Source organism: Cavia porcellus, unplaced genomic scaffold (genome assembly GCF_034190915.1).
Source record: "Cavia porcellus strain 051 isolate PalLab524CR breed Dunkin Hartley unplaced genomic scaffold, mCavPor4.1 scaffold_20, whole genome shotgun sequence".
In the NCBI taxonomy this organism is placed as follows: domain Eukaryota; kingdom Metazoa; phylum Chordata; class Mammalia; order Rodentia; family Caviidae; genus Cavia; species Cavia porcellus.
In genome coordinates, this window is record NW_026947503.1 from 1,434,392 (window position 1) to 1,459,366 (window position 24,975).

Consider the following 24,975-nt stretch of genomic DNA (forward strand, 5'->3'; position numbering starts at 1 on the left):
CTGTTCTTTCAATGAGTCAAAAGTTCAGCAGCAGGATACAGAAGCCAGGCACTAGGGCGTGAGTCCAGCTCTGGTCCTGGCAGGGACGCGCCTGCTGAGTCCCCGCTCCCCACAGATGCAGCTGCTGTGCTGGCTTCAGTGAGGATATGCTGGTCACTAAACAGGCAGAGGAGACTGCCACCGGCTTCTACGCACAGGAAGCGGAAGCTGCTTCATATGACTTTGAACTAAAGTCTCACCTTACCTAAGAATTACCAGCAATTTTGTCGGGGGCAATCACTGCACTGTGTTCCATGTGAGAAAATGGCTACTGAGAAAAAGATGTCCAGGGATGTGGTCTTTAAACATCTTACCGACAAGCCCCTAGCAAGGGTAGAGGAGGTGGGTGTTGCTGTGCTTCGTCACCCTCAGTGCTGAGTGTGAGGAGCCCGTCACTTCCTGCTCCTGTACAGGGTGGGAACACTGACGCTTAAGATCCCACTTTCAGAAGAAGCGTCTGAGCGAGGGAGGAAGAAGCTGCTGACGGGTCAGCTCCAGAGTACCATAGCAGCTCCAGGATGGATGGAGCCTAGGTCCCCACCTAGGGGAAAGATCCTTCGTGCCACACCCACAACCATCCTCGACCTGGCACACTCTGAGGCCTGGCACCTCAGCTTCACCAGATGCTTGTGCTTCCTTGGTGCCTCCTGTTGCCCAAAGGCCACACTATACATCACCTGGGCCTCGGGGTGGGCACAGATGCTAGAGTCCCACCTGCCCTGCCGAGTCAGAGGACCTCAGCGTGCTCCCAGCAGACCCACAGCCACTGCTCAGCCTGTGAAGCCCTGGGCTGGATGAAGTGAACCAGGAGAGCCGGAGCAGCCCCGCCGCTCAGAAATCTGCCATGGAACACATCTCTGGTGCTTCATCGCTGCAGACCATGTTCACATCCCAAGGCGAAAAAAACAAAAACAAAAACCCCGTGCTTTCCTCACCTTCAATTTCTCTTAAAATATCATTCAAATCTTGAGGAAGAAATTTTCTACTTGGTTTTTAAAAACTGAAAACATAATGCTGCAATGAGCTTTCGGCTGAAGAACTGGGGCACCACCAGTGCCACTGTGGTCCTGAATCGCTGTCACCCGAGAAGCAGACCCCTGAGCTGAAAGCAGTTGTTGACACAGCTGCCCAGGGCTTTTTTATGTATTAAGAAAGGAATTAAACTAATTCTCCTAGAGATCTTTGTCTATATTGTAATACAACTTTTACAGTACTATATTAAAATAATGCAACTCCACACCTTGTAGGTAAAATTCCTGTGACGGCGTGAACAGAGAGGTACAGGGAGGCTGGCCTGGCATGTGTGAGTGCCCAGCGGGGGCCCAGTGTTCACACGAAGCTTGTTTAGAGGACTCAGTGGCTGTGTGTGTGGCAAGTCTGATCCCTGACATGAGGTGAGGTAGGCCTCCCTGTTCAGGGTCTGCAACACCCACTGCAGCAACCCAGAGTGTGAGTGTGAGGGCAAGGCTGTCCCTGTCCAAGGCTCATGTCCAAGGCTCGGACATGAGGAGCACAGAGCAGGACTTCAGAGTCCTGAGCACTCTTCTGCTGACAGACGAGTCAAAGGCAGCACAGCCAAAAGCACAAGGAAAGCCTCCAACAGAGGCAGCTCTGGATGCGGTGCGTGGCCTCGGGCCCCTAACCAGTCCTTCTCCTCCACAAGAGGCTGCACCACAAAATCTGGGGTAACACTGAAGTACAGGGGACAGGAGAAAAAAGTACAGAGTGAGTTTCGTTTATGTAAAATAACTGAAGCCTGCCTAATTTCCAGGTGGTAGAGGGGTGCTAGGGTGCTTGGGGCCTAGATCTTGTAGTTCACTTTCAGTCTCCCAGAGCAAAGCCTTTGGCTCAGTCTCAACAGAAAATCCAAATAGCTGCAGAAGCACCCTGGGGCCATCTTCCTGTGTTTCCAGTACCCTCACGGCCCCCCACCTTTGCTCTTCTTTTCAACACAGAGGCTTGTCTCCTCTTTTGGCTAAGCTGTGGCACTTCAGCCCTGCCCAGGGAGGCTCTCCTGCAGGAGGCCTGGCCACCCCAGCTCCCTGTGTCCCTTCCACCAGCACCCTATGGATTCAAAGACAGCTGTGGACATCTCTCAGCCCGCCTTTCCCTGACCAAGGCTGTTTTTCTTCCTCCCCAGTCACCTCGAACCTTTCTGCCCCACTGGGGCTGCAGGGTGGACACCAAGTCCATGCCACTGGATCGGACACCAGTTCAGCAGGGCTTCACCAGCTCCCCTCTGCTGTGACCATAGAGTCCCATCAACACATTTCCACAACCGACTGCTAAAGGCAGAATTTCCAGGATAGGGCTTCAAGGGCAGCACTCCTGCCTTCCCAGAGGCAGCACTCCTGCCTTCCACCTCTGCAGGCTACCGCTCCACTGCCTGCACAGGAGACGCCTCTAGGCGTCTGCTCATGAAGAGTCCCCGTGGTTCTCTGCTGGTATGCCTAAGCCTACCCTCTGCCCTCAGGGCTCTCTTACAAAAAGCCACCTGCCTATCCGCTGTGCTAGTGGCACCTGGTTTTGTCATAGCTCTTGTGTCATGAGTCTTAAATGACCTTGTGTGCTCCCCCTACCCCCTGGACTGGGGTCCTCTTGAGGGCAAACCTGATACCTGTGGGTTGACAAAATTTTTTAATCTGACCAGATCTGCACAGAAAGATACAGAAATACAAGCACCGTATCCAAGTGGGAAAGTTTCTGTCAGAGATTCCTAACTTGGGAAAAAAGAGGAGAAGAGGGAGGAAAGAGCCAGAAACTCACAGGCAAATGAAATGCCCCAAGATCTGGAGGACATATTGACCCTGGAGTGGAAAAATCCCAAGATTGGATTTTTGTATTGATTATCCAATTATTAATCTTTATGGAAGCTATTCCAACACTGCATATAATGAGTAATTCATCAAAGTGTATTAGGTGCCATGGAAGTTGCATTCAGTATAAAGGGCCATTAAGTTCCTTGTAATTGCACATTACTGGAGCTTTCCTTAGTCCTAAATCAAATCAACAGGGCCAGCACGCACGCACTCTAATTGACTTTGTGTAACAACGCACACCCCTGGGGACTCCTAGCACCAGGCCTTGCTGAAGGATTGGACCGTGGCTCCCACTGACCACTTTTAGTCCAGTGTGGGGCAGGCACAGCTGGCTGGGACAGGCAGGGGACCACAAGAGGAGTGCCTGGCACAAGCCAGGGGTCACTGTGGAGCAGTCTCACTCCCCAGGACACCACTGGGTACATTCACAAACTGCTTTTTGGAGGAAGTTCTACTCAGCCCAGACCCCTCCTAGACCAGACAGAGGGAGAAAGCAGCCTGGGGACAGACGTACCTCCAGGCTTAGGTTCTGTGAAATGGCACTGGCAGGAGGTGGAGGCGGGTGGCCTTCCAGAGAGTTCCATGTTCATTCACCTGGGTTGTCCTTACTGCAGGGACCCCTGGCCCTTTAACTCCAGAGTGGGAGCCTAGATTCTCATCCTCCATGGCAACAGGGACAGGATGAGAGCACTGCCTTACTCCCTGACACCTGGAATTGTTACTTAAATTTTGCTTGTTTAATCTCTCCTCATTTATTCTCCCCAAATTCACTCCAGTATTCTAAAGGGTAAGAGAGTTGATGGTTTATACCCCCATAGTGCCTAGGGCAAAGTAAGATGGAAATATGAGGTGGTTTTTGCTTTATTAGTGGACACATGGAAATTGCATGTTTGTGGTGACATAGCGTGATACCCAACATGATGACATTATACAGGGATGGAATTAGGGCAGTTGGAAATTGTCTGGAGTTGCAAGACCCAGACACAGAGCAAAGACCAATCCATCTACAGATACTCCACTATCACTGCTGGCTCTGGTGAAATTGCAATCAATATTTTGCATATTGCCTTATGATTATGAAATTATGAGATCTTGGTCTCTTTTTGGAAAAGTTAGCAATAACTTCTCTAGTCACCTCAACTTGATTTCTGAAGAAGGTTTATGCCACATCTTTAGGGCTGGGGATGTAGCTCAACATTACAATATTTGCCTAACATGAACAATGAGCTGGGTTCAACTCTAGTATTACAAAAACAAAACATAACAAGCCAACAGAAGAAAGACCGATATGTGGTGAACTATCTATCCGGAGGTAGTTGTTCACAATGAATATGGATTCAACCTGGGCGTGCACAAGACTCTGTAGTGAACGATGGGTGATTCACCTGAAACTGAGGTGTGGTCACGTTCCTCATGAGTCATGTACTAATCTGGCCTTTTCTCTCTGGGGTTGGAGCAGATCCTTGAAGGAAGAAACAGAGACCCTCTGATAATTTTCAGAAGATGGGGCCGAGGTGCAGGGCCCTCACTGATTAGTTCCCCTCCCCCTCCCTCTCCTCCTTAGGCTGCCAGGTGACTGACTCTGCCTGGTGCAGCTGGAAGGCATCTGCAGGCAGGAATACAGTTAGATGATTTTGGAACCTGTCAAGTGCTGATCAAATGGAGATCAATGATACAACTGAAGGAGTCAAAACTGCTTACATGACCCCTCCCTCCAAATGCATAGACCCAGCAGGGAGTAGGGTGTGACAGGATGTATACAAAGCGGTCTTTTCCTTAATCCTTGGTGAGTGCTCAGCCGTCAGAGGCTGTGTGCATACTGTGCCACCAGTGCAGGATTCTTAGCTAGTAAGCAGGGGTGGCACCATCTCTGTGCCTGGCTGGGATTCAGTGAGTCCAAGGCCCTCGGGGGCAGACAGGCAGCAGTACCAGCTTACAACACCCAGGGCAAAAGCGGTGGTAGCTGAGAGCGAAGTCCACAGATGGCATCTGGTAGACATCAGCACATTGTGAGCTACGGGTCAAGAGCCCCACTGCCAGGCAGACCTTGAAAGCAGAGAAACAGGAAATGGAAGGAGGGGACAGGAAGTAGGCCAGTCGGGAAGTGACCACAGGGGCACCACTCGGAGGCCATGACACCTGGCTTCCAGCCCAGGTGGATCCCAGCTCCAAGCCAGCCTGCCACACCTGAGAGATGCCCTTAAATTCATAAATTGCCTAATTTCCATCCACAGGCTGCTGGACAGTCATCAAGCTCTTCATTACCTCGACAGGGCTTTACGATGCATGGAAAGCTGGCGTTTAGTCCAGTGGAAACTACCGTTTCCATCTCAGCAAAGGAAGAATCACACACAAAAAGCCCTAAAACATTCCCAGTTAATATGGTGATGAAAGATAAGGTAGAAATGAGAGAGAATGAGCCGGAGAGAAGTGGGCACAGAGAGGGAAGACCGACCACTGCATGCCTTTGCCTGGTCCTGGACACAGTTTCAAAGGATAGACAACTGCTTTTAACTTTTCTTTCATCCAGCATAAGATTCTTATTAGCAGATGAGATTTGACAAACATCTCTGAGCTCCTTTCTTAAATTAAAAGGCAGAAAAACACCTACATCACGTCCCACCCTTCCCAAACCCACACTAGCTGTTTCCAGTACAACTGCTGATGCTGCCAGTCAAGCAGAGCAAATATTCCAGGTGACAGAGCCCAGCTTCCTCTGCAGACCCGCCGGCAGCTGCCACCTCACTCCATCCACTCCTCCACCTTCTTGCTCTCTAGCCATTTGCCAAAAGGAAATAACTTTGCTGTACTGGGAGTCTGGAAAGCCCAGGAAACAACATGAAATCCACAAAAATAATTGAAGTTCATTTTTACTGAGCTGTTCAGTTCCATTCTGATTTTATTACAATGTCAACAAGAGTTTAATTTGTTTTAAAGTTTAGGTTCTTGAATCAGAGTGATATATGGTAATTTACAGCTTGCTGGCAACAGCTACTGTGGAAAAAAAGGAAAGGGCATATACAGGCGATTCTAAGTTTGATGTTGTGAAAGCAGGGAGCTGGGCCAAGGGCAGCAAACAGCGTGCTCCGCAGATGCCGAAGGGCCACGTGACGGGGGCACCTCTGCCTCCCTAACCAATCTCATCTGGGGACCGTAATTGAAAGGAAATGTCCTGAAATGTAATTTCTAGAACTAAAACACTTGCAGATGCTAACTGGTTGCTAGTGGTGAAAATATTTTAGGGGTTTATGAAGGAGCACCCCCTCTCTTCCCTAACCCGAGGGAGGGTGTGGCTTTCTCTGTGTCCCCTGGCAAGGCTTGCGTCTGCAGGGCAAAGGGCTCCTCCCTCTCTGGGGCTTGGGGGCAACTCTGCTGCAGAGGTGCTCCGTCTCAATCGCAGCCCCGGGCCTTCCAGAGTTTTAGCTGGGGTGAACCTCCAAGCCCTGCTAAAGTCATTTGTGGAGATCCTGGGGACTAACTGCAAACACATCCATTTCATGTGCAGAAACAAGAGAGGGGAACATTAAAATCCAGTGCTTTAAAGGCAGGGAGTCTCAGGAGGGCTGAACACCACAGAGGCTGTGCCAGCCCACATTGTCAGTGGGAGGAGATGTGAGGCCTCCTCATGCCCTGATGATCCGCTCAGGAGCACACAGAACAGCTCCACACCCACCCAGTGTTTCTCGGCCCTCCTCGTCCATTCGCCAGACACGTTGGCTGTGCCTTTCTCCTCTGTTGTAACCTGCTCAGAGCGTGGCCAGAGCCTGGGAAATTCTAGCCTGCTGAGGCTGTAGAGCCTGCTGTTTCCAGGCAACTTCCTGCCATATCTAGAGTAGCAGCAGCTGGGAGGCCTGATAGGCTGGGTCTGGAGAAGGCTTCACTCAGGGGCTGGGAAGCAGTACCCGCCTGCCGATAACACTCCTCTCAAGGGTGCTCTGATGACAGCATCCTCCACTGTCTGGAGCTTGGGAACAAAGCCACAGGGTCCTCGGAGTGATAACCCCAGCAGGGTCTGGCTGAAGCCCTATTGTCCCACATACCTATCAGCTTGTCAGTCGGCCTGTAGGGGCTGGGCAGGCAGATGCAGGGGAACCTTTCTTTGGTTTTTGCCATGTTTAAGTGCTGGTGCTGTAATCTGAGCAGAGGAAAGAGCCCTACTTCAAAGTTAAAACTGGTAAGAGTACAGGATTCTGAAAACTCCGCACAGCCACGCTGCTCTAGGCCCACAGGGCTTTCATGTCTGTGACAGGAAGCATGTGGGCCACAGCCCCGCAGATGGTGGTGGGCTCTGAGCGCCCCACGTGGGGAAGTCATGCTGTCTGTGCTCCTAAAGATAATCTGTAATTTAGCTAAGTGGCCGATGAGTGGGAAGCACACACATTATTTCCTAAAAGAAATTCTGCCATCAACATTGGGTTCTCAGGCTATGAAAACAATTGGATTTTCCTCCGTATTCTCTGAGCTTCACAGCTGTGCACAAGCCATGGTCTACTCAAGCCTTGTGCTTTGAAGCTGTTTCTCCTCTGGCCCTGTGTGTTTCAAAGACTGGTTAAATTTATCACAAAATTGCACTCAACTTTCACCTTTGTGCTGGGAAGGTCCATACACTGTGCCTGAGGCAGACAGAGGCAAGGTTACAGAGCCACACGCCGAGCCCGTTGTCCCGCTCTACTGGACAGCTCCATCTCACAGGTGGAGATGCCCAAAAGAGGGGACCAGGAAAAGACCCAGAAAATGAACCCCCTGGTCATAGGAATACCAGAAGCCTCTGTTCTTGGCCACAAGCTTAACTATTTATAGAATACTTATCCCAAACAGGGCCATTTCCTCTAAACCATGAGTCTACCCTGGGTTGTGGTTGAGAAGGAGGGAAAGTCTTACACTACGCCATATTATAAACCAGTACAAATGTAAGTGGCTTATTCTGTCTGTCTGTCTTCGGGGTGCTGGAGACTCAACCCAGGGCCTTTACACGAGCCCTGTAGCCCTGAGCTATATTCCCAGCCCTTGAAACTTTTTATTTAATTTTGAGATATTTAAAAAAATTTCATAAGTACTGAGTTGCCCAGGCTGGGCTAAAAATTTTTAGTATCTGTGCTGCTGAAGCAAGCACTGGGTTCCAACTTATAATCATCCTGTCTCAGCTTTCCAGAGTGCTGAGATTAGAGCTGTGAGCCACTACACTCACGCTCTGCCTCCTCTTTCTATGAGTCCACACTAAAAGCTCACTTCTAGAAAAGTAAAAAATAAAAAAGAAAAGTAACCAGCACACTGTGCTGCAATGCACACCGTGTGTCCCTGTGTGGACCACACGATGGAGACGCGCTGCACATCTCCTGTGATCCACCTGTCAAGGCTAGGTCCAGTAAATGTTTTTTAGGTAATACACAAAGTTGTGCCACCACCCTAAAGGCCTGTTTCGGAACACTTCCGTCACTTCTTGTGCCCCATGCTCACTTAGAATTGCTCCCTGTCTGCCACCCCCTCCCCGGCACTGTTTATAAAAGATCATGGAATACTGATCTTGTGTGTCTGTTTTCTTCACTCAGCTTGGTGCTTTCCAGGTCCATCCAGATCCAGCATGACTGAGGATGCCAGACTGAGGATACTAATACCAGTCACAGGTCAGGATTCCAATTTCTCCAGGTCCTCTCCAAAACTTGGTATTATAGTCACCCTAGTTGATGTAAAATGGAACCTCACTGTGCATCCCATAATGACTGATGATATCAAGTATCTTTTCATACCATTTGATGAGGGGATGTGTCCTGTGAAATGGAGTAGAGGCGATTTCATCCCTATCCAAAATGAGACGTTCACAGCATGATTAGCTGATACCATCTTGTGGAGCCACTGTGATACATGTGGTCAACACTAACGAAAACGTCATCACGCTCCATGTGTCTCCACCCGCCAGCCCTCTGTATGTCTGCTTTGGAACTGCTCCGACCTTACCGTTTCCCTTACTATCACTGAGCGGTAAGCATTCTTAGTTGATGCTGACTGAAGCCCTTTATCAGATCATTGTAAACAAATGTATTCCTCTAGAGTTTTCAGGGATATAAACAGCCTGCTGTGGCATGTATTCACAGGTTTGCCACCACTGCTCTAGTCTACGGTTTGTCTTTTCATTCTTAATGGTATCTTTTGAGGCATAAAACTTTTGAATTTTGATGAGATTCAGTTTATCAAGATTTTATTTTATATACTGTGTTTTTAATGTCTCATATAACAAATCATTGCCTAAGTTAAGGTTTTGGAGATTTTCGCCTATATTGTACCCTAAATTTGGGATTATTTTCAAACTTGTGTGTGTATGTCTTTGCATGTGGATATATGAGCTTCCCAGCACCATTTATTAAAAACACTCCCCACTACACTGTTTAACGGTGACACCTTTGTCAAAATCATAAACACAAGGGTCCCCTTGCTCCTCACACCTTACACCAGTGCCACATTTTTCTGGCTGACTTTTCAGCAAGTTTTTAAATCAGAAATATGACTCCTCCAACTGTATTCTTTGATTTTAAAACTGCTTGGGCCGTTTCACATCTCTGAAATTCCACACAGATTTTAGCACTCTTTGGTCAATTTCAGTAGGAAAAAATCCTGCTTTGATTTGACAGAGATTGCACTGATTCTACAGATAACCTGGAGAAGACTTCACTTTGACATGCACTGTCTGCTCTGGGAAGATGTTAGCGTCATTCTGTCCCAGGCTGAAATCATCTTCAGCAATGTTCTGTGGTTCTCAGTCCTTTACTTCTTTAGTTAAATTTATTCAAAAGTATCATATCCTTTTAATGCTATTGTAAATGTGATTTTTTTCATAAATTTATTTTTGATTATTTATTACATATAGAAATACAGATGATTTGTATGCTGGTCTCCCATCTGGGTACTTATCACTGTTAGTAATGGATTTCTCCTCTGTCTCTCTCTGTCTCTGTCTCTGTCCCTCTGTCTCTCTGTCTCTATCTCTGTCTGTCTCTCTTTCTCTTGCTCTCTTTCTTTTTCCAGAAGACAGGATTTTCTACATATATATCATGTTATCTGTACATAAAAAAGGCTATCATACTTCTTTTATCTTTCATTTCTTTCTCTTGCCCATTACTCTGACCAGAATCCAGAATGGTGTTGACTGCCAGGGTGAAGGTGGAGCCCTCTCTTCATAGGGCAGGTCTACAGCTTTCATGAGTGAGGCTGATGTGCACTGTGGATTTTGGTGTTTGAGTTTCCTTCATCAGGTTAAGGAGCCCCTTAAGTTGATGAGAGTTTACATTACAAATGGGTGTGGTTTTTGTTAAATGCTTCCCCCCTTACATCTATTGAGATGATCTTACTAGTTTTTGTCCTATAGTTTATTAATATGGTATCTTACAATACTTAATTTTCAGTTGTTAAACTTGTTACCTGAATAAGTCCCACTGGGTGATGATGTAATCTTTTTCCATGTTGCTGGATTCAGCATGCTAAAACTTTATTATAGATTTTGCTTCTGTATTCATAAGTAATATTTCTCTATAGTTTCTTTTGTGTGATGTCTTTGTCTGATTTTGGTATTAGAGTTATAGTCAAAGGACTAGTCAACAAGTGCTCCTTTCTTGTCTCTCTTCTGGAAGAGCGGAATTTTTTTCTAAATTTCATTTGAAGAAAGATAAACAAAACAGAAAATGGATACAAATAATACATACTTTCAAAGAAAAAAATAAACAGTAAGAAATCACTAGTTGATGTTTACATACTGTCCTCTTACAAATAGTTGTTTAAGACACAAAAGTGGAACATATAAAGTGGGAATTCAAACAGTGAGAGTGCAAACAGTTCTGTTCAACTACCAACAAAAACTTAAGAAATATGGTTATCAATCCTATACACTTAAACATACATGCAGTTATCCATATCTTCAATTATGTTGAGATTGAACAAACCCAGGCAGACTAATATCACTGGAAGAGTGGAATTTTGATATTGTTTATCTCTTTGAAATAGTTGATGGATTTCATCATGAAGTTCTTTAGGCTTTCATTATAGCAAGTTTTTAATTATTAATTCATTTTCTTTACTTGATATAGATCTATTAATATTTTTCTAAGTCAGGTTCCATTTCACTAGATCATCAAATTTGTTGGCATAGATTGTTAACAATATTTCTCTATAATCTAGCTACTATCTAAGGAGTCAATGGCAATTTCCTCCCTTTCATTTCTAACTTTGCTTGGTCAAACTAGTTCAGTGATGGTGAACCTTTTAGAGACCAAACAGCAACAGAAAACTCAATTGCTTATCACAAAGAGCCAACACCAGAGTTCAACCCAAATCCTGAGGCTTTAGTTCAGAAAAAACAGCTGCTGTCTGTGCGTAGGTGCTGGGGCTCCAACGCTGACAGGCAGGGCTCTGTGCCTGCAGCGGCACCCGTGCCACCGGCTCACCACCTCCAACTATTTAAAGATTAGTCGACTGCTTTGCTTTTTAAAGATTTAACTTTAGCTCTCATTGACTTTCTCTTGTTTTTCCAGCTCACTGCTTTCTGCTATTATCTTTATTACTTCCTTCCTTCTGCTTGCCTTAAGTTTTATTTTCTCTTCTTTTTCAAAATTTTTGAGAGAAAAGCTTAGATTACTGATTCGAAACCTTTCTTATTTTTAAACTACAAATTCTCCTCCAAGTACTGCTGTGCATAAATCGTGGTATGCTGTATTTCACTTGTATTCAAAGTATTCTAATTTTCCTCGTGCTTTCTTATTTAACGTACAGGTTACACAGAAATATGCTCATTTCCAAATGATCTGCGAAGTTCTCTAATTTCTGTTGTTGACTTCATATTTAATTTCATTATGTTCAGAATTAATATTTTAATTTTATGAAGGCTTGTTCTATGGCTTAGCAGGAAGTCTGTCCTAGAGACTGTTCATTCTGCACCTACCTTGTACAGTCTTCTATGTGAACTAGTTAGTTGCCTTGTTCAAGCATTTTCTGTCTTTGTAAATCTTCTAGCAAGTTCTAGCCATTATTAAGAGTAGATATTGAGGGGCTGGGGATTTAGTTCAGTAGCATAAGCGCCTGCCTTGCAAGTATGCGGTCGTGAGTTTGATCCCTGGTACAGATAAAAACAAAAAAGACAAAAAAAAAAAAAAAGTAGATATTGAACTCTCTGGCAGCTATATTTTTTAAATATCTATTCCTCCTTTAAAAATTATCTGTTTTGTCTCATGCACTATGGTCTATGTGTCAATGTGCTTATAATTTGTTTTATCTCCCTATTCAATTTATCCTTTTACCATTACGGAATGATAAAGGGTATATTACACTGATCTTTTTGTCTTAAAGCTTATTTTGTCTGATATCAGTTGCTGTGATAGTTGTTTTAGTTTGGATTTGATATAATCTGCTTCCAAAGGTGTGATTAGAGGCTTGGTCTCCAGGGTGATGGTACTGGGAATCATGACAAGGTGGGGTCCAGCAAGAAGTCCTTATTGTCATTGGGGACGTGCCTCAGAAGGGGTTATGGGACCCCAGTCCAAATGGAAGGTTGCCATTTGGTGAGTTTACCTAAGTAGATGCCATGATGTGGTGTGGCCAAGAAAGGGCACTGATCAGTGGTAACCAAGCCAGTGCAAACTCTAGACCTTCTGGCTAAATACAGCTCTGCTTCATTAAGTAACCCACGTCAGGCATTTTGTTACAATGATAAAAAGCTGAGTAATGCATTAGTAATATCACTCCAGATCTCTTTTCATTACTGTTTTCCATCCTTTTACTTTCAGCCTATTTGTGTCTTCAAATCTACAGTATGTCTTTCATAGAAAACAAGTAGTGGGTCCTGTTTTGTTTTGTTTTTTTAAGTCCAGTCTGACAATCTCTATCTTTTTACTGGAGTATTTAGTTCATTTACATTTAATGTATGTATTGACAAGGCAGGATTTATACTTGCCATTCCGCTATTTATTTCCCACATATTTGGCACTTTTAGCCATATTGTTCCTATGAGCTTTTTCAAATAGAAATGTTTTTCAAGTGTATTATTAAAGTACCTCTTCTATCTTTTCTTTCACCTTGGTTTTACATATTTTTAGTTATTTTCCTGATGGTTCTCTTGACATTGCATGCATCTTACTCAATATAATCCATTTCACATTAATACTAATTTAGTTCTAACCATATACAACCCCTTTGCTCTTCCCTTTTCTTTTCTATTCTATGTCATTATTACGATATGAACGACATCTTTCTTTAAACCAGTTAGGGGAGAAAGGAACTTTAAAATATATTCACACTTTGTTTTATTTACGTAAGTAATGAGTCTTAGCAGTGCTTTTTATTTCTTTGTGTACATCTGAATTAGCTCAACTGGAAGGGCTGTCTTTAGTATTTCTTACTGATCAGGATGCAACAAACCCTGGGCAGCTTTGTCTGAAAACAGCTCTATTTTTGAAGGTTAATTTTGCTGGATATAAAATTTTTGGTCAAGTATTTCTTTTTAAATATGCCACCCACTGTCTCCTGGCACCCAGCATCTTAATGATAAGTCATCTGTCCGTCTTACTATGTGTCTGAGGAACGTGCCCTTGCCACTTTCAGGATTGTCTATTTTTCTTGGGCTTTTGATGGTTTGACTCTGAGGTGGTTAGACATTAATATCTTCTGATGTATTCAACTTGGAGTTTGCTGATCTTTTTTTGACTGCCTTGAATATTTTTTCATCAAATCTGTGACTTTTTGGCCATTACTTCTTCAAATATCTTTCTAGTCTTTTTCTGTCTCCTCTCTTCCTGGGGCTTTCATTATGTGTATGTCTTTATGCTTTATGGTGCTCCATGTTCTGAGATTGTTAATTTACTTTCTTCTTTTTTATGGAGGAGGGTAGTCCTCAGACTATATAATTATTCATCTTTCAAGTTTACAAATTCTTTTTCTCTACCAGTTAAAATCTGCTGTTCAGATCTTTTAGAAACTTCATTTCAGGTATTATACTTTACAACTCTAAAACTATTTGATTCTAGAATTTTCTGTCTCATTATTGACATTATTTATTTGGTGAGACATTTTTGTCATCCTTTCCTGTAAGTTTTTGAATAAGTTCCATTTAACTCTTTGAATATATTTATCATAACTGATTTACTGCCTTTCTTACTCAGCTCAACACTTGAGATCACTCAGGTACATTTTTCACTGGCTGCGGGATTTACTTCTCTGAGTATGAGACATTTTCACATTTCTTTGCATCTCTCTTACCTTTTTAGTTAAAAAGTGGACACAATAGAGAGTGCGCTACAGTAATGCTCATTAAGATTTATTTCTAGTTGGATTTGTTGGTAATGCTAGTATACGTTTTCCCTTGTTTTTTATTTGAGTATAGACTTTCCTGGACTAATTCTGTAGACTCTATTTCTTACACTGTGTGGACACTAAGTTTTCTGTTCCCTTTTTAAGAAATTCCTGTTTCTATTTTAGGTTTGGCTTCCTATATCTGCTCAGCAGAGCTTTTACAGTGTGCCGACAGTAAGGTTTGCCTCGGCCCTGGAGCCTAAGGTCTTCCATCTTCATCAGAGTAACCTGTGTGTCCACCCCACCATCCAACTGCAGCCTGTTGATGAGTCCACTCAGCTTTTACTTGTGCTTGTGCAGGGTTTTGAGTCAGCCAGAGGCTAGTGCCCGCGGCCTCTTTTCCTGAACAAGCGCACATCCATTTGCATATATGCAGCCTCCCAAGTCCCCAGGAATATGTTAGGACTTTCCATCATTTCCTCTGGCTGTCTAGTTTTGTCAGGCTCCTGTTTGCCCCATTGGCAACTACAGCAGCTCCCTCTATAACAACTGAACTAGAAGCTACCAATTTTTACGTTGGCCTGGGACTGGGGCTTTGCCAGGGAGCTTCAGGACCAGTCAAAGTGCTAACTGCACTCTGGAAATGAAGGTTTAAAAAAGCCCAGCCACTTCTCTGTACAGTGTGGACTCTTCTCAGCTACACTCCACGCAGCTTGCTAGGGTGAGCACAGCCACAGGCTAAAAATGCTACAGATTCCTCTTTCCATCGGCACTAGGTTTTTCTTACATAAGTGCTTTTCAATTTATTCTGTTCTTTTGTTAATTTCCAGATCCCAAAATGGTTGATTTGACAGTTTTGCCAGTATTTCTGTTACTTCTTGGGGGTATGGATCAGAGTCCTCTGTCACTCACTTTGGAATTCATCCAGTCCTCTCTGAGCTATGAAAGAGAACCTCCGTTAATAATCAGAAACTCTGCTGAAGGGGACATACATGTGTGCTCCTCTGTGGCTTTCGAGGCCAATTTGCTCTTGAAAGCTGGGCTGTTTAGTAGGAGTCTTGCTCATCAGTCTGCAGTCAAGCTGAGAGAGAGGATGTGCTGGTGGAAAGGGCATGCTCCTGGGTCTGCCACTTGGGATTGTGCTTTAAACAAGTCAAATAACTCCTCTTGGTTTCTTTCCATGTAAAGTAAGGGTACTACTGGCAGTTGTGCCTATCCATAGGATTGCTGTAAGCTCCAGTATGTAAATTTGAAAACAGATATAAAAAGGCACCCTGGGAAGTTCCAGAGTACCGACCCCGTCACTGCCAATGGGGTTTCTGTTTGGTATTAATCATGGGCTAGGTGCTACATTGATAGGAAGACAATACAGCTCCAGCTGCCCACGCTCTTCTGTGCCTGGGTGGACACCTGTGAGTTGGTTATTTACAGCTCCTCTGGGATCCACAGGCAAGAACATACTTTGCTATCAGGAAGTTCACTTGGACATGTCTGAGCCATCGCTCCAGGGGCAGGAGAGCTCAGTGCCAGGGAAGTTTGGGGGTTCTGCGCAGAAACACAGATGTGACAGATTCCTCATTGCCCTAGTCACCACTCATTCCAAAAGTACCAGTCTCTGATGGGCTCCCAACTGCTGGACCTCAAATGTGGCTACCGTGCTTTAAATATTACAGCTTCATATTCTCATGACACAGTACAGTAACATGCTATTTTTCTGGCTCACGGATGTGAAGCAACTTAGAAAAGTAACTTCTCATTATGAAATAAAAACCTACTTTGGGATGGATGTGTCTTAGCAAAAGAAACTGCACAGACAGCAGAATACTAGTGTACGAATTGATTGGAAATGGAGAAATATGATTTTAAATGTTTTTGTAATGATTTTAATCTATTTGTAGACAGAAAACAGTATATCTACTCAAGAAAAAAAGAGCATTAAAATAACAAAATATACACTAACACTTTACTGTTCAGATCTTGCCCATTAGGAATGACAAAAAAATGACAAATGCACACAGTCATATCTGATCACCAGTTGTGCTGGTTACAAATGTTCTTTAACACTAGCCAGCATAATTTCCCGAGCCACAGAACTTTTTTGTATTTTTCCTTTAGCTTTTAAAAATTCTATCTCCTTCTCTCAAATTAATAATTTCAAACAACTTTTAAACTGAAAAAGGGAACAAGCTAAGTCCCATTTTCAAAGAGTAAAAAGCAAACAGTTAATAATAGCGGAAAGTAATACCTCCAAATTTCTCTTCCAAGTATAATGGGGTGGTGGAGTGATACTTTGGTTAGAAATACAGTATAAATCAAAGTATTCCATATTAACGTCTATATCAGAGATCTGAAAAAAGTGCGCAGAACCCACCAGGCCCTCTGCTCCGATGTCTGAGCAGGTCCCAGACCTCTATACAACCTCTTCCCTCCTCTCCCTCCCTGCCTGATGGAAAGGAGGAAGACATCCGCATCACAAGCCAGCAAGTTACAGGACTGCCTGCCTGCAGCGGCACTGATGTGCGTCTGTGGTGGCCAAATACCCGCCCTATTTATAGAGAGCCTGACTCAGCGGACAGTGTGGAGTCAGCCCACCTGTTCATGTCTGCTTTTGCTAAAGGGGCAGAATCCTGCCTGCCCTGCTCCAGGTGACAAGGTCCAAGCACACAAGCATGAATCATGGGACATAGGGAAAAGCCTGCACTAGAGTACTTGACAACCAGTTAATAGCTACACATTAAACTGTTGTGCTTTTCCCAGAAAATCTTTCAGGTACTCAGTGGTTACCACTTGGGCTCAATGTAAAAGACACCAACCTGACATCTAGTCAAAAGTTGAAATACTTATGCTGATTGCCTATGTATCTGATGTGCTGCGGCTCAAAAGCACAAGTTTAGAAACAACTTCTTGCTGTAGTCTCTCCTGGCTTTCCTCACCCCACAGTGAGTAACTAGAGACTCTGCACCTCAAAGCAGCAGTTTTAGGCCCAGGCCTCCATAAACTCACCCTGTCAAGAGATCCTTCCTTCAGGAGTCTCCAGAGCACTGCTTATCCAGCCAGCTGGTCTACCTTGCCTACAGCAGTTTCCAGCCCAGGGGATGTTATGGTATGTATTTCATGCCTCATGACCCCCATGCAGATTTCCCCGTGTGTAAAGGATTGACCCCAATGAGTTATTTGCATGGCTGAATTCATTCTTCTACCCATCATGTAGTAGTCTACGTCCACAATATTTACAACTCAGAGTGTTTGATCACTGCAGTATGGGCTCTTGCAATCATCGTTAGCAACAGGGAAAGCTCAGACCTGGGCACTTTGCCAGGTTAGTAAAACTTTCCATGAGGAAAGGTTTTTGTTCTCTCCCAGAGCAGCTTAAGCTCAGGAAAGGGGGTGGGAGGAGAAGAGAGAAACTCAGAGCCCAGACAGGGCAGACATGATTGGGCTCCCTCATCTACCTGCTTGTTGTTTTAATGACATCTAGATTTCTGCAAACCCAAGAGCCTGCAGTGGAACTGAAAGGCCTGATTGTGGCAGAGGCCAGGGGGCAGCCACAGTGACAGGGGCACACAGTGGCAGAGAGGCAAACACCTTGGGACCAGTCATTTCAGCCAAAACAAACTAAGAGGAGGGTCTTCCTTCCAGCAAACTGGTGCTTCTGCTGCCACCAATCCCCCTTCGCATGGATACTAGAATATGTGCCACAGACCTCACAAGCAAACAGAAGAGTTTCCATCTGATGTGTACACAACAGAAGCCAATGCATGGTGCTGCCCATGTTCACATGTACAATCAAGAGGAGACCTGTACAGGAACCTGTACAGAAGAGGAGCATCACTATGTAGCCCAGCTTTTGACAATGGCCAATTCAGGGAAGGTCCTGGAAAAACAGCTCTCGTATAACTCTGAGGCATGCTTTTAGAAACTTACATTTAAACTAACATGACACTCATAATACTAATACCTTTTAAATGTATTTTGCAATTTTGCCATGCTCAAGAAGTCTTAATTGAAAGCTAAGTCTTACGAAGATTACCACTGAAAGAAATTACCACTGAAATTTATTTAAGGGCCACGGACTTTTGCAACACACGAGAGTAGAAATGACTGAAAAACAGTGAATCCTAAGCAGATGAAGGGAGGGTTCATTTTTTATTCTGAGGCTTAAATTATTCCTCAAAATAACTGGATGTCCAGAATGCAAACTACCCCTACAAGCTCTAACATGTGACCAAACTCAGGCTGTATGCACACACTGTAAGTGAACTGCCCTCCTGGATTGCATTCTGATACAAATACTGAAAATATATAAGTGTGCCCAGAGTGCACTAGACTCTCAGAACTACACAGATTCCCAGAACAGAAAATCAAAACCTAAAGGGAACTAAGACTCAACAAAAGTATAGGTGGGATACATTCTTCCTACCTCCTCCCAAGTCCAGCTGCCTTAGAGTCACAGCCCCCGCTACCCACACACACCTGTGCAGATGGAACCAGCACAAATGATTAAATGAGGGGCCAGAGTGCACTGGCCACAGAATTCCACAGGCAAGAAGAGCACTTTGGTTAAGTGCTGGTGGGGAGAGCCGGCCAGTCTCCGTGCTTCTTTAGGCTCCCAATCACTTGGGCTGCAGTGGCCACATGCTTGGCCCTCTGTGTTCCTTCCTGTCTGCAATTCTGCAATTGCAGGAAACAGTCCTGTGCTCTGGGGAGGACTCAGGGCACCTTGTGCCCACATAGAGCTAAGCTCCAGAAGAAGTACCGAGCCTCGCTCAGCCTGCCTGGCTGCTGGAGCTACACCACTGCCTCAGGCTGTCAGAGGCAACCCAGAGGCCCTTTCTGTAGAACACTCACTTACACTAAAAGTACATCCATGTCCCCAGCTTTTAGTTCTTCCTGCTTTATAATTTGACTAAGGCCACTTGAAATCAATGGAGTTTAACTTTTCGGCGCAGATTTTTGTGGTTGTGTCCACTCTCAGCGCTCCTTCCCCGGGTAGTTGTAAATGTAAACTGAGACTGAAAACAAAAGACATCACACTAGGAAGGGTTCCTCTGCCTGATGCATGGCTCCCTCTCTGCCTTAGGGAGAGCTCATGGCACTGACTTCTTATGTGAGCAACGCTACACCTCTGTGAGGGGAGATCTGCGATGCCTGCGCTTCTCTGAGGCAGAAGGGTGAAATTCAACAAAGTCTGTAACAAATGATATGCTCCTGTGTCTCCTTCCAGCCCTGCAGCTCCAGCCAGTCTCGCAGGAAGAGCGCCAGCATCACACTCTCCATGCAGAGGGTACTGAACACAGCATCCCCACCTCCCAGAACATCTCATCTGCCCCACATCGCAGCTCACAACAAAGCTGCAGCTGACACTCGCAGCCATGAACTCCAGCGCAGTGGGAAACGAGGCTGACCTGCTTCCCGTCTCTGGGCCACAGGCACTGCCCACATGTGGGAATCCAGGTCTGGCTGGCCCAACTGTCTGGGCAAGGCCGCCCTGCCCGTGACCAGGTGACAAAACCCTGGTAGGAACATATAGCACTTCCTGAGGCAGCTTGAATGGTGAGACTGCAAGAGCACCACAGTCACTCATCACAGTGGCTCCTTGGGCAGAATTCTTGAGCTAAGGAATTAGTACTATGTGGCCCACCACTGCAAGTTTGACCACCTCGAGAGGCCTAAGGACAGACAGTTTTGTTTACAGAATGTATGAAAATAAATTTGGTGTGGACAGTCAGATACAAATTGGTACATATTCTTGACATCTTGTGGCCGTAACAAGCCTTCAGGAAGGTGCTCAGGGTAGCCATAGCCCTGGAATATGAATTCAAAGCAGGGAAGAGGCCCAGGAAGATGAGAGGCCTTGTGAGTTAGCTTCTGTAGGCCCCTCACTCAAGGACAGATGGAGAGCTCTGGCACACGAACATGACCAACAAGTACACCACAAATCAGAGTGCTGGGTGCAAGGGTTAAATATTTTTTTAAGCCCAAATTTTGCATGCATCCTCCTCAAAAAGCTTGTAGCCTTGAGTTAGAAAATTGGAGGATGACATTCAGCAGGAACTTTTGAAACGCTAAAGCTCAAGTGTTTTGTCTACCAGGTCACTTGGGGTAGACGCGGGGCCTGTTACCATGAAGCTTAAAACACTCCTCACCCACAGGCCAGCCCACTCCACACCACAGTCTCTTAAAACAAGAAGCAGAGCCCTGGGCACAGCTGGTACTTCTAAATGTTCCTTCCAAAGGTCCCCATGAAGCAAAAGGAATGCCTGGAAGCTGACAGTCACAGCAGTGGAAAAAGCCAACAGCATTCAGCTCTGCTACTTTCGTGGCAAACCAACTAAAAGAGGCTACAAGTCCTAAACCTCAGGCAGAGGAGACTGAGCAAGTTTCAGCACCGCCCTAGGCCCGCCTAGGTCTAGGTGGTGGGGTATGCTGCTCTAGGCATGCTGGCCAGCACCCTGGCCTGGGAAACCACTCACATCAGGAAAACTGGCCGTGCCTTCGATGGAGCCCAAACAGCCCAAGCGGCCCAGAAAACATGAACTGAATCCACTCCTAGTGAGAGGATCACTAGTGCTTCAGGTGACAAGGCTAGTCGCTGAGGTGCTATGGTGAGGCGACCTTTTATCACTCATCTCCAAAAAAGGAGGGACTCTTTCAAACACAAACACATGTAGAAAAACAGGAAGAGTCTAGTCTGTCATGCATACCTTAGTACTCAGACTTCTGTACCAACTGGCCAGACCACCGACATGCCAGGTGCTACCTTTGCAAGGCATCCTGGACATACTGTGCTCTGTTGTGCTCCTATCCTGAGCAAGCTTGTGTGCTGGACTGGGAGGAGGTCCCTGCCTGGACAGAGGCACCCTGCTCCTTCTTCACATTCCCTGAGCGCCTGACATTTAAATATTTAAATTTTTCCACATGGTTGCCCAGAGTAAAACATTAATCCCAGCCAGACCTTTGTCTCAAGACTGTTCTCTAAAGAAACTTCTCAAAGGCCCATGAGTATTCTCTTCTACTTTCTGAACGCACAAGCAGCTTTTTGTTCAGCTTTCATCAACAAACTTGGGGCTTCCAAGGTTGGACCAGTAATCCCCAGGGAAGGGCCACGGCAATGACTGGAGCAGAACCAGTACCATGCAGCTTGCTGCTGCGGACCAGCACAGCACAGCACAGCACGGCAACGAGACTGCACCTGCAACCACACTGAGGGACGGTCTCCCCCACCAGACACCAGGCTAATTGCAGCTCCTCTGCACCCCGATTCCTCCTCGAGCTCCCGGGCAGGGCGCAGGTGGAGCGCACACCTGTACATGTGTGGGTACTTACCATCGTCCAGGTACAACTGGTCCAACTCTTCAGGTTCTCGCTTGATCGTTACAGGAATAGGGGCCAAATTATGATTACTGTCCTCACGCACCTCTGGCAGTGACAGTGGCCCGGTGACTGGAGACTCGTTTCTTCGACCCTTCGGTGACTGGTGCTGCTGCTGGCCCGTGGCGGGAGGGTGGGCTGAGGACTGCAAGCAGGTTGGCTCATGGGTAGTGGATGAAAGTGGAGAGGAGGGGCTGTTGGGACAGAGTGCTTGTTGGTAACCAAGGGAACAGCTACTGCTCAGTTGTGGACTCACCTGCGGCTGCAGCAGGACTGGAGGGGGCTGCTTGGGTGAGCCGGGCTGCACGGCCATGGGTCTCGGCACTTCCTGAACGGTGGGGGCCTCTGCAGCCTGCAGTTGAAGTCCAAGCTGACTGTGGCCCGGGCTGGCAATGCCCTTGGTGTAGGCTGCGGAAGAAAGGTCATGGAGCTTTGGACTGGAGCTGGGAGGTGTGGACATCATGGTGCTCCTCTGTGGATATGGGGCGAAGCCGGCCACAAGGCAGGAGCTGGGGTCAGGCGGCATCGCAAGCTGTGGGCTGTAGTACTGTCTTGGGAGAGGACTTAACCCCTGGCTCATGGGTCCGCACGTCAGGGCAGGCTCATAGTCATCGGTGGGTTCTGTTTTTATAATTGGAACTGTGAGGAGGGAAGAAAAAGTTAAATAAACAAAAGTTGCAGATGGGTACGACTGGGCGGGCTGTGGCTAGGATACCCTGTGCAAAACAAACAACGTCTTGACTGAGTCCCTGTCTCTGACTGGTTCTCCCACCCAATTAAAAAAGGAGTGAGTCACCGGCTGAGAGTCACAGCTGGTTCTAATAGAGAGAACTATTTTCCTTGGAATCTCCCCCAGCACTAACGTGCTATAAAAATCCATTTGCAAACTGCAGTAGAAGGTTTGGGCCCAAGGGTCCTTGGATTTGTAGCAATCAAAGTGAAAATTTTAACTTGGAGCCACTGCTGTTCTATGGCTACTGATGCTGTCTGATAAATTCTGCACATAAGGTAAACCTGAGCATGTGGTGAGATGGCTTTGGAAGCTAGAGAGAATCCAGCTGAGAAGGTAAACAACACTGCTGCAGGAGAGAAGCCGTGAACCACTACAGAAGAGCACTTCTGCACTGGCAGGAATGCCGCCTCTCCCTCCGCCCCGTCTGGTTTCCACTCCTGCAGGGGACACACAGAGGCAGGCACCAGGAGACCCTGGCGCTTTTCAGAGAATCGGGAGCTCCCAGCTCTCTAGACCTTGAAGAGGCTGACGGGCCAGGAAATATGCCCAGAAAGACCCAGCCTCTGTGGCTGGGCACTGGGCCCAGGCTTGCGGCCAGAAGAGGCGCCAGGCTCCTCCCTCAGCTGCACAGGCCTCTGTGCCTTGGTTTCCGCAGGAGAGCTGGGAAGACGATGGGGGTGGCAAGTGGGCCAGGAAGGAGTGCCAGGCAGACCCTGCGGGGAGCCCATTCTCGCCCGGCTTGCTTGCTGCACTGCCGCATTCCTACTGGTCTTGCCTCTTTTGCTGCTCAGAAGAGTCAAGCTATTCCACAAATAAATTCCACAAATGACTGGCAACAACACACTTCAGTTCACGACAGACCATGCTGCTGCTTCATGCCAAGCTGTGTGTCAGCCACACAGGGGACTGCCCTTCCACTGCAGCTGACAGGCCACATGCAGCCCTTAACACAGGCACTCGGCTCCTGGGATGAGCACATACTGTGAGGAGGGCTCAGCCTTCTCTGTGAATATATACACCCACATTCTGAGAGAAATTCTTTAGCCAGGTCTTGTGCCAGCAAGAATGTTTAACTGTTCCCCCGATTGCCCCAGAGTGTCTGTGTCACCAGCAGCTATGAGGAAGGAAGACACAGTTTGCCTGAAACTCAGAAGCGCCTTGCTAACAGTGATCTCTTCTGCAAGTCTGGGTGACTCTGTGGAGGCCAGTGTGAGGAGCCCACTGGCTGTCTGAGGTGCCACACTACCTGGGGAGGAAGTCACTCTAGGCCAACGATCCACACATTCAACCTCCAGGCCCAGAGGTGATACTGAAACCTTCAGGGCCAAGGTTCCAGAGGGCCACTGCAGCTACATTTATACACTGGCTTCCCTGTCTCCGTTTTCACCCATTCCAATTGTCTGAGTGTCTCTGTGCTGAGAGGTCTGTACAAGTGCTAGAGTGAATGGACTACGGAAGTGTTGACATTTACAAGGTAAAAAAGCAACAGGGCAACTGTGAGCAGGGGCCTCAGCCACTCTCAGAGAGACGGTGCAAGGTCCTCCATGGCCTGTTCTCCAATCCTCGGCACTGGATGGTCCTGCCATGTCGGGCACAGGCGCTCAACACACCCCGCCCGGGACGATAAGACCACGTCAGCTTCCGCAATGCGTTATGTCCCTCTCTAAATTAGCCACCCCGTTCGCACCTCGTGCTCACTCCGTATTCACCCCGTGCCGACTCTGTGGCAACCCCTGATTGGCCACAGCTGGGTATAGTAGCCAGAGCCTGCGTCCCATTCCCGCCCTGCTTCCTCGTGGCAGCCTGTGATTGGTCACGGCCGAATATATAAACCAGAGCCCGCGTGAATAAAGCAGCTGTTCCTGTTACCACCTGAAGCATCTCCTGTCTCATTGGGGGGCTTCGCCGGTCACTGCCATGGCTACCTGGGCGGTGCAGCCAGCACAGTGAGCCAGAGGACAGCAGCAGATGGATGATAGTTTCATGTGGTCACAGGGAGCGCTGGACTTGTATAGTCAGCTATGTGGACTCCACCAGCAAACTAAATACCTTCCCACAGAGGACCTGGGTCGCCTACCCAGAATGGCCTGCCATAGGCAAACTGTCCTCTGGGGAAGGTTTTACCATTTCTTCCTAAGGGCACCACCCACCAGGGGCCTGGAAGAAGGGTGTGTGTCATGCTGGACTCATTCAAGAGCTGCCACTGGCTGCACAATGACATCAGGACAACCTGCCACATTGAGGGCAGTTGGCTGGTCCCACAAGGGAAGCAGGAGCAGGTCCGTGTGCAGCCTGCATTTCTTGTGAGCTGCAGAGGAAAGAGATGTGGGAGCATCAGCATTTGCCAACCAGGCTGCTGTGCACTTCCGGGAGAGGGCCCACATGTCACCTTCTGAAGGCTCAGAAGACCTGCAGTTGGTACAACTCGGAGCAATGACTAGAATCCTGGGCTGACTGCTAAGCCACCCCATACGACACAGCAGAGAGACACTCTTGGTGGAGAGCAGGCCTGACCACACAGAAAGGTAGAAGCCACATAAGCCCCAAGGCCAGGCCACTTCTGTATGGCTCCAGTGTGACTGTGGGCTGTGATTAGTATGAGAGCCTCCCTCATCAGGGCTCCCCATTAACCTCTCCATCTGTACGTCAGCAGCCATGCCCACGGCCCCAACAGGACTTCAGCTTCCTTTAACACTGACATAACTGAGGAAGCCACAAGTATGGAGGGGCTCCTGTGGCTGGGGC

The 24,975-nt window shown here is 46.7% G+C and overlaps 1 protein-coding gene across 7 annotated transcripts in view; it reads right to left on the reverse strand.

Moving 5' to 3' along the window:
• Nfatc1 (nuclear factor of activated T cells 1) overlaps positions 1–24,975 on the reverse strand; it is a 110,089-nt gene that overhangs the window by 11,535 nt on the left and 73,579 nt on the right. For 2 of the 7 annotated variants that reach the window (XM_063231405.1, XM_013145198.3), the window contains exon 9: positions 21,453–22,136. In XM_063231405.1, coding sequence (XP_063087475.1) covers positions 21,453–22,136 — 684 coding nt within the window. The remainder of the gene's footprint in view (positions 1–21,452; positions 22,137–24,975) is intronic. The other 5 variants (XM_013145199.3, XM_063231407.1, XM_063231406.1 and 2 more) reach the window with 5 other exon arrangements.